At 31.8% G+C, this 10,675-nt stretch overlaps 1 protein-coding gene across 1 annotated transcript; it reads right to left on the bottom strand.

Annotated features, from left to right (window-relative positions):
* Positions 1 to 4,253: 4,253 nt before the first annotated feature.
* Positions 4,254 to 8,243, bottom strand: LOC122600465 (UPF0565 protein C2orf69 homolog). Its single transcript, XM_043773182.1, has 5 exons — positions 8,174 to 8,243; positions 7,231 to 7,349; positions 6,855 to 7,145; positions 5,617 to 6,514; positions 4,254 to 4,614 (listed from the first exon to the last, which is right to left on the bottom strand). The coding sequence occupies exons 2-4, from the start codon at positions 7,336 to 7,338 to the stop codon at positions 5,966 to 5,968; spliced, it is 948 nt and encodes a 315-aa protein (XP_043629117.1). The 5' UTR covers positions 7,339 to 7,349; positions 8,174 to 8,243; the 3' UTR covers positions 4,254 to 4,614; positions 5,617 to 5,965.
* Positions 8,244 to 10,675: the final 2,432 nt, after the last annotated feature.

The following is a 10,675-nucleotide window of genomic DNA, read 5'->3' as shown; positions in this document are numbered from 1 at the left end:
ACAAGTGGCCGTACATGTACTTGTACTTGTTATAAAAAGGAATCAAAGTTTTAGAAAGCCGGCAAACTGAATAAAATAATATACCGGCCACGAACCGGTTCGGGTTAAGACTGTTTTGAAGGTTTACTTGATTTCCATGTCTATCTTAACTTGGAATATAACGATTTTTTTTTCCGGAGATTACCATGACTCTTTGGACTTACATTATCCATATTTGTCAAAACTTACCTTCAAAATCCTTAGTTTTATAAACCTTCAAAATGCTTTTGTTTTGGGAATATTGTGTTTCAAGAAGGGAAAAAAAAAGACAATTATTTCATACACGTGTGATGGATTAAAGAACTAGTATACTAAACTGATTAATACTATCTTTGACAACAAGAATTTGCGTAACTATTATCATGAAAATTGACATATCATAAGAGTTAGAAATGAAATATCTTACCAAGTAATTTAAACAAAAAAATATGAATCAAATCAGATATTATTCTCGTTTTCTTTTATATATACTAGCAAGGTACTCAATGCGACGGTGTTCGTGGCGGCAACGGTGTGGTGGTGGGAGGCGACTGTTGGTGGTAGAGGCGGTGTAAATAATTGATTTAAAGGTAATTGATGTAAAGGGTTAATGGATATATTTTAAAAGATAAAGGAATAATAGTGTAATATAATCATTAGCGGTATTTTAGATATTTTCTCTTGTATAACTTTTAATATGAGAGCTATTTTTTTTATAAGATAGTAAAGATAGAATCAAAGTAGACGTGCATACTTCTGTGAAGTATAGTTGGTACACAACAAGATAACAGTTTAAAGGCAAGGATCTTGTCAACTGAATTTGTAAACTTCACATTTAATATAGTTGAACTGTTCAACAATCATATATATACATATATTTTTATTAGAACAGCAAGGATCGGATCACGGGTATCCGGACTGGATACTGTGGATCTATCCGATCCCCTCCCTCCCGCCCGCCCCACCCGGTAAAAGATCCACAAAAGCCAGGACAAAATCCTGGCGGGCAATATATATACATATTTTGACTAGACCAATGTCCGCACGATGCGATACTATGAGTCTATGACGACACCGTGGTGGCGGCGACACGCGGAGGTGGTGGCGAGGTAGGTATTAATTTAAAAGTGATTGATTTTGAATGTCACTGTGATGTCTCGAATGCTAACTACTAACTCGCTGTTCAACAAAAAAAAAAAAGATAGTGGTATAGTTATTTTAACGGATGAAGAATATATGTTATAAATAATTTCATTAAAGGTGTTATAACTATCTTAGGTGGAGATGTTTAAATTAAGGGAAATGATTAATCCTCCTAATCAAATATATATATATATATATATATTAAGGGGTGAGTTATTTTGAGAACCATAAAAAAAAAAAAGAACGCGAGAACCAATCTGGGCCACACATCTCATCTCCTTTTTTCTCTCTCATCACTTTCATCCAAATTTTTCAAAACATTTTATCTCACAAACCGTGCATCGTTAGACGAAAAAAAAACCATGGGTAGTCTTAAAATTTCGTCCTCTTTCATTAGAGATGCGACTTGATATACTTTTGACAAACTTTTAAATTTCGAAAATTTTTTTTTTTCGAATTTTTTTTTTACCTGCACATGTGTAGGACATACCTACACATGTGTAGGATGTATAACCTACACATGTGTAGGATGTGTATGATACATGTGTAGGATATACATCCTACACATGTCCTGCACATGTGTAGGATTATCGCTAAAAAAAAAATTAAAAAAAAAAATCGAAATTTAAAAGTTTGTCAAAAGTATATCAAGTCGCATCTCTAATGAAAGAGCACGAAATTTTAAGACTACCCATGTTTTTTTTTTCGTTTAACGATGTACGGTTTGTGAGATAAAACCATTTGAATGAATTGGGTGAAAATGAGGAGAGAGAAAATAAAAAATCATCAAGATCAAAATCAATGGCCAGGATTGGTTCTCGCGTTCTTTTTTTTTATGGTTCTCAAACTAACTTTCCTCTATATATTAATATATATATATATATATATATATATATAGTAGAGATAGTAGAGATAGATGCATATCAATTTATTTACTATATACTAAAAAGTAACTTAAATTTTACAAGTAAAAATGCATAAAGTACAATTCCATATCTTAACTAATTTTAATGCACCTTTTACAAGTTTCATATGCATTGATAATTTGATATACAAGCATTTTATTTAAAAATATCTAGATTATTGTATCAGCTATAGTTTCTTTTCATTTTTCTATATGTCCATTTCTTATTACAAACCCACACACAAATAAGATATAATCAACTTTAGGGGCAGTTACTTTTTGCTTTTGCTTATTACTTGACTAAATGTGTAGATATGTATGTTAGTATAATAATTGGTTTTCTTAAATAGAAGTGGTTAATCCATATTGTTTAATACCATCTATGTTTTACGGTTATATATTGCCTTCTTATTGAGATATTGTTATTCCTTTCGAATGTTTCTATTGCAAATTATATTCACGGCTTACAGGCAGTAGTTTTTTTTATACTATCTATGTTTTTATATAGTTATAATTACATTTGTGATGCAACAAATGAATGATTCAACATCAGATTTTGCTTCAACTAATGAAATTTCTTTTCTATTCACCCAGACGAAGTTTTAAGTACCTATCCCGCCGCAAAGTGCGAACAATATTTTTAGTGTTATCTAATGACTAATATTCGGAATTGTAACTTAGTTCTTCCTAAAGTTTTTAACACATTATAATTGTAATCATGACATATATCAAGGATAATGATTAATAATAGGTTTAATTGTATGTTTAAAAATAAGCCTAATAATAAGATAATTACACATTGCATGATGAATGGTTAAAATTGGGAGAAAGAAATCTCATATTACATGCATCAAATATCAAATATTAGACATATCTTTAGGTCCATATTTTAAATCTATTGATCATTTTCCATCAAGGTATGATTTTTTGACAAGAATACACAATAAAGACAAGAAAGTAGTCAACATCATATGTAATCTTAGTCTCTATTTTTACTTTAAAATTAGCAAGGGAACCCCAAGACGATTTTCAAAATTAGCAAGGGAACCCCAGGAAAGTAGTCCAAGGAGTATTAAACAATGACAAAAAGATAAAAGGATTATTCCAAAATACAATTATATTGTAAAGTGGGTTTTTCAGTTTGGTATTTCTCTAATGCGTTTATATCAAGAGAAAAGTGGGTATGGGCTGTTATGCACTCAAATTAGGTGAAAATCCTTCACATACTAATATTTTAATATTTTGAATAAATGTAGCCTTCATGATTTTTATGGTTTAAAAAAAAGTATGTGAAGGATTTTTCATCCGACTTAAGTGCCTAACAGCCTCATATTCCCTTCCCCTTATGTCAAACACAACTTTACATATTTTATGAACTTTTACACACTGAACAAATAGCAAACAAATATGTGTGGGAGTTATATTTCTATGATACTTTTAAGCCTTTTACAACAATAAATATTTTATGAAGTTGTATGCTAATACACGGAGTAATATGTTATATATACGAGCATAGTACTCACGCAATGCGGCGGTGGTGGGGAAGACAATCTGGTGGTGTTGATAGGGTTTTACTTTGCTAGAGACGAAATGGTTGAAGGGCATAGTTGGTATATCACGTGAGAGGGTGCTTAGCATGAAAGATTATTTAAGGGTATTTTTGTCTTATCAGGTTCTTAATTAAGTTAAGGAAGGAATCCAGTTTGCTTTATAATGTATTATAGATATATATACAACTTAAAAGTGTTGGGAGGATATAATTACCCTCCAATATAATGCTTAAATTTCTATCAGATATAAATGTTCTATATTTAGTTTTGAACTACTTTAATCTTTATTTTACTCTTATGTCATAATTGTTGTTTCTCATCTATGTTTTCCAATTGGAGACAAAAATAGTCCTTGAGTTCAAATGATCAAAGATATATATAAACAAAAGTTGAATCTTGTTTTCAGAGTAACAATTTATATATTACATTACATTACACTAAATATCAACAATGACCTAATAACTTATTCGACAACAAAACTTACAATTACAACTTTCATTGGATTTTACCATTTATAAAATGCTGAATATTAAAAAAAAAATAACTGTGTTTTGGAAGTATGGGAAGGCTATTTAATTAATGGTTCACTTTATGCATCTAACTAGATGTTGCATTATTGGTTAAAGAAACAATACAAATGAAACAAAAGAAGGTCATAGTCGTCATAAATTCATAATCTTTGTAAATATCATAGTTACAAGGAAAGTACATATATTTGGCAAGTTATGGTACTTTCCAGGGCAAAAAACATGGCCGCCCAGTACGGGCACGATATTGTCTAGAAATCTGTGTCTATATCTTAGTATTGTTGTCATTCCAAACATACCAATTAAAATCAGGCACATTGCGAATCTGTATCATGGGCAAGTCCCAACTACTTGTAGGTATGTGTATGGGACTAAGACTATGAGAAGTGACTCAAGTGAGGCTTCTCTTTAGAAGGACATCTTCCACCATGTGGCGCCACCTCTTTTGTAGTTATGTAATTGGTTGGGATGTCTAGAAAAGTGGAAAAATGAAGGGAAAAGAGAGGAAGAGAATGAGTCCAAAATCAGACGCTTAAAACCATCCAAAACTCATAGTTGATGTAGAGGGCGTTCTTGAGTGTCTTGGGGGAACTTTGTGTAAGATGACTTTTCATTCCCTTTGGTCTAAGGGTCAGGTCAATAACGGCAAAAGATTGAGTAGCCCCACGGAAGATCCTATAACAACTAGTACGTGTACTATCAAGGTGTCACGTAAATAGATCAGCATAACACTTCACATTTAGCCATTTAGGAACACTAGGTGCCATCCTTCAAGGTGTGCAAGTGATGCAAGTGAGCAGGGCCTCCAAAATCATATGTCCCCAACTTTTTGCATATATAATAAGGGCAATGACTTATAAACGGAATTAAAATTATTTATTCATTGTTTATCTAATGCAAATATGAGACCTATCAATATTATACTACTTTTTGAACTATTTTTCCTGCAATTATTGCATATAGAATATTATTGACTATTATTATAACCATCGCTTCCGCATAAATAAGTTTTTCTAAGTTGAAGTTATTAAAATCTTGTTCAACAATGTCACAAGGAAAGACTTGACGTAATGATAGGCATTGAGATTGATACTTTTGAGATAATAGATTACAAAGATTTAATCCAAACTCCGGAGTTTTGATATTTAAGTGACTTATTATTATTACAATTTTTAGTTTCACTCTGTGTAAGTGAAACTTGAAACTAATATTAAGGTTAAATATGAGATAGGTAGCACGTTTTTAAAGTTATAATAATTAGCAAACACTAATATGAAAATTTACTTTGTTTTAGGGTCTCATTTTAAGATATTTTGCATAAAGTCTCCAAAAACCCCTGAACGGCCTGGCATTTTGCATGCAAAAGTTTGCCAAAATAGTTTAGTTCAAGTAAAATGACAATGTCAAAAAGAAAGTTAAAAAGTGTAACAAAGCAATACCTGTGATAGAAAGGAAGAAGAAAAAAAGAACTTACAGAATGTCATATGGCAATGGCATCTCCATAACTCCATATTCTTTATGTTCCATATGCTCCTACCTAGACAAAATCAATGGTTCATAACTTTAGCGCATTTAATAGACTTAGTAAGGCATTTTATAACCTTCCATGGCTAAAAACCAAGACTAGAAAGATCAGAAGATCACATCACATCAGAAAAGCCTCAAAGTACCTCAAGTTTGTCCAAAACATCAGATTTGGAATCACGTTTATGAGCATATTTACAAATAACTTATCTATCTTCAACTTTTTTCAACATGTCAAGTAACTAATCCACAATAGTAACACTAATAAAAATATGCATTCTAGTAAGTAGATATAGTACTCAGGTGATATCCATGCTTTCGATTACTTCAAAATGCATCTGCATATTAGCTGGCTTGTTAGCAAAATAAAACCTTTCACAAACACTTAATGTTCCTCCACTCTTTTGAGACTCGGCATCAAGCAAATGGACCATCGTGTCCTTTTCCTTCCCAATCCAAACCCTCATGCTATCACACCACTGCCTAGGCGTTCCATGAAGCACAAAACGTATTCCTGAGTCTCCTTCAGAAATACGCTTACGGATCCTATTAATTATGTCTTGGTCAGTAATATATGCTCCAGCAGAGTTTAATCCAACATCCACATAATGGATTTCAGTTATACTGTTTAACAGGCTTTCCTTAGAAGTCGGAAGAATATCATGCTCAACTTGGGAGAAAACTACATTTGATTTGACCTCAGAAAAAGCAAGCTCGGTAACTATCTGGTTAAGAACACTGCCCCCCTTGCTAAACCCAAACAGCAATGTTTTCGGCCAAAAAAAACTTGAACCAGGAGCTTCACCACCACATGGTTCCTCAAGTCTACTCGAAAGGGTATTTTTAACCTGCAAATTGATTCAAAGGAAATTAAGATCCACAATCAGATGTCAAGGAGCATGATGGGTGGGTTGGGCAAGGAGTTGAAAGGGGTTTAGGTTAATCCGGTCCGCGTTGGGTTCACCCATAATAACTTTTTTGTCCTAATTAGTTGTATACTTGTATGTATTGAAACACATGGGTGATTTTTAACCAGTTCAACCCTAATGACCATTTTGTTTTGGGTAAAATTAGTTGTTTGTGATAAAGCACAACCTAAAATGACCCATTCATATGTAAATGAGTCAAAAATAATGTCCTACATAGAAAATGTAATGATAAAAACATGGAAAATTTTGAAGTTATTACCTCATTGAGACAGTTTGACAGCAGTGAAACGATGGATGTAGATGCTGGATATCCAGTTGAGTCGTATGATTTTGGTTCACCCCATTCGTTTACTGATGGGATGAAGTCCTTATAAACAGCAAAAGGTCCATTAAACTTAGAAGCTTCAATAACCCAAGCATTAACATTATTGCCAAGTTTCGAAACAATAATTGTAGCAATCGATTCAAGATCCGATAGTCTTTCGATCACTGGATTCCCAGTCCCTCTAACTCTGTCACCATTGAAGAATATAGCATTCATTAAAGGTACCTGCACATATTATGTAATACTCATATAATTCAGGGACCATTGTTTAACAAGTAACAGTTTAAAGATATGATCTTGACATACTTACAGTTGGGTTTCGAGAAGAGGTTGAGATACAAAGAGATGCTGCAACTTTGTAGTGACCTCTACTACCCGGAAACAGAGGAACCTTCAATATTCCACTCCAACGTTCCATGAGTAACCGACCTACAAAAAGGTATTACCGGTTTTAGAGGATTTAGACAAACCTCAAAAAAACAAAAACAAAAAAATACGAAACACATACAAAAAAAAATAATAAAGTTTTTACAGTTGCTTATTTCCTGATTTGACGATCTCAAAAATCAACGAGCTAGTTCCGCTTGAATGATAATTTATGTTCATTAATTTGCTTTATAAATAACAAACAAGACAGTACTTAGTTCTGCATCGTAGCGACATTTCATCAAACCATTAACTGATCCTATGTTTCAAGCTACATAACACCAAAAAGTTGAGCAAACTTGGATCTCACATTACTTTTTTTCATCTTTTGTATAAAGCTTTTGTCTCTTCATCCATGTAAGATTAAACACTACCCATCACAAATTGACACATCACCCTATTTTCCCAATCTATCTAATAAAATGTGACACATCCATAACTAAAAATGTGATACGTCACTCTGTCTCCCATTCCCTAACACCTCAATACCGACAACCGCCAGAAACGGCTACAAAGCTGTTACCAGTCACTACCTATAGGTAGGTTACAAATATCGTCGATAACGCCATAACGGTCATATATATTGGTCGTAAACAGGTTCAACGACAAGTGATTAGCACATAAATCCACGCATTTATATAATTCAATAACATTATTGAAAATTATATTCCCCTTCTCATATATAGAAAATCAATGAAAAAATTACTACAAGTTACTGTACACACAGAAATAACATAAAATATTACTAAACAAACTAAAATAACAAATAAAATCAAACACAAAACTTATAGATAAATTAAACAATAAAGCGAAAGAGAAATGATTACAAGAGCAGCTTGCGCACAGAAAAACTTGGGTCGGGTCGAATAACAAAGATTGATTGTTCTGCTCCTTGCTGTGCCATACTGCCTTTGTTGAGATTTGGCCCTTCTTAGTTTAAATATATTTACTTTTGGCGTTGAAGTTTCAAAAATTCAGTTTAGATACCAATATTATTTTAATTATGTACTTTTCGTTTATATAAGTTTTATCGACTATTATATAGTTATTTATGGTCAAAGTTAGTCAACATGACAATTAAAATGGGACGGAGGGAGTATGCTCCTACAGCATACTTCCATGATTTTTAAAGAGGATGATTTTGTATTTACACATATGATTTTCATGGAGAGAGATTGTGAGGGAAAATGCTAGAAGCAACATACTTCTAACAACATATTCGTTTTTCCCATCTTAAAAAGTTAAAATGCATTTTATTAATACTGTATGGTAAAATTTATCTTAGTACAACAGATTGGTAATATACTTTGCCATTATGTGTACCAATATTTTGCCTCTTTTCCTAAAAAAACAACCGATCTAAACTTTTTTTTTTATTATTACCTATTTCAACCATATTCATCTAATATAGTAGAGCAATATATCTTTTGTACCCTTAATAAAACAATTTATAACACAAATTATTCGACCATTAAAATAACTACACTACTCATTTTTACATCAATTACGTTTACACTTTACATTAAATATCAAACCGCCGTCGCCACCATTACACCGTCGCCACCAACATCGTCGCCACATCATACATGTATATATGCGTCTAGTTGATACAAATAGGCGATATGAGATCTGGATTTTTTAGAAAGAAAAAAAACACAAGGCATAACTTTATGTCTAATTAATACATCGCGTTGCACCTATACATAACAATATATAAAACGTATTGACACTTACATCGTCACCCTAATACATGTCTACATTGGAATTAAGTTATAAAACCACATTCCTTTTAAGTTTTAATATATAACTGGAGCTAGTACATGGTAGATCTAGACTTGGTAGGTGCATAGTACGTACCATATATAACTGGTCAACAAAATTAATTACTTCCACAATTGTAGCCTATGTACGTATAAAGCTCTAGCTTGGGTTGGAATATACAAGAACAGTTGTACCGGTTCAAAACACATCAGTAGTGGACCCAACGTGGTCCGACCGAGTTCAGTGTATATATGTCGTTGCAGGGTGGTGGTTACATTGGTTTCTAAAAATTGTGCCTTTTTTTGTAAACTTTGATTATTTATATTTCGTAAAAAATCGCTCACGATTTGCATGGGCATAGTGCTAGCAAGTTTATTCCTAGTTTTTATGTTTATGTTTAGGGAAACTTAAATATAAGGTTGTCCGACACGTAAATTTAAATGTAAAATCTCTCACATACAAATTTTTTAATATTTGTTGAACTTTAATTAAATCACATACCCCATAAATTTTATGAATTAAAAAAGTAAAATGTGAGTATTTCACACCTAAACTTAAATATCTAACAACCTTATATTTTCATCCCGGTTTGTTTATTGGCTTAACATTTATCACGACATATATAATACAATGACCACTTTTTGTCTACATTGCCAAAAATGGCCATATATAATATTATAATCTGTAATGACTAGTGAGAATACTTCATCTAATATTAGCTAGTTTTAGTTAATGAATTAAGAAAATATGGGAGCAATGATTGAGTATTTGAGTGTACGTAGATCATTGTAGTCTGTTCTACGCCCAAACCTTTTATTTAATAGAACTATATATAGTTTAACTAGGCTTCAGACCTGTTCATTGAACACGTATCTTCATATAGATTAAAGTTTTTATAAAAAATTTGAAGTATGCTAAATAAAAATTAAATAAAATTCAAATACATAAGGTACAAATTAAAGAACGAAACATATGAAGATTAACTTCGTATCAATATCGATTTCAGTTAATCCCATTTTTTAACTTCTTTTTTATTGGAAAATTCATTATTTTTGTTTACTAATTTGTAATAATTAGTTAAATAAAAAATTTGCAGTTTAAAGAAAGAAAGAAGAAAAATGTCAGATGATAAAAGAGGTGAAGAAAAAACAGTTGGATCTTTCGATCTCCTAAAATTGTAATCAAGTACAAATTCTTACCCTTTTTTCTTAAGGTATCTCTACTACATTATAAAGTATTTGTTCCCTCCAAAATTTTTCAACTTTTCAATTTTTCAACAATGTACACATAATAATGCATAATGTACAATACGTGCATCTATATACATCTCAACCATTTATTTCATTCTCCTTAAATTTTAACCACTCATTTTTCTCTTTCATCCATAAATCATTTTTATTCCTCTAATTCATTCAAAATCTTTTATCTCAAAAATAGTACATCGATAAATTATAAAAATTATATGGGTGTTCTTAAAATTTCATGTTCTTTCATTAGAGAGGTCATTCGATATACTTTCGACGAATTTTTAAAACCGAGGGCGGAGCCCGTATGGCTAAAGCATTTGA

The sequence above is a fragment of the Erigeron canadensis genome, chromosome 5 (assembly GCF_010389155.1).
Source record: "Erigeron canadensis isolate Cc75 chromosome 5, C_canadensis_v1, whole genome shotgun sequence".
In the NCBI taxonomy this organism is placed as follows: Eukaryota; Viridiplantae; Streptophyta; class Magnoliopsida; order Asterales; family Asteraceae; genus Erigeron; species Erigeron canadensis.
The sequence above is the reverse complement of the archived record's forward strand: the minus strand, read 5'-3'. Positions and strand labels throughout refer to the sequence as shown.

Bases quoted from the DNA above. Each gene is read 5' to 3' on its own strand.
- LOC122600465 (XM_043773182.1), bottom strand. From the start codon at position 7,338: ATGGAACGTTGGAGTGGAATATTGAAGGTTCCTCTGTTTCCGGGTAGT. The intron at 7,146-7,230 runs GTAAGTATGTCA...TAATATGTGCAG, and splicing joins CCTCTTCTCGAAACCCAACT to GTACCTTTAATGAATGCTAT. The intron at 6,515-6,854 runs GTAATAACTTCA...ATCAATTTGCAG, and splicing joins TGTCAAACTGTCTCAATGAG to GTTAAAAATACCCTTTCGAG.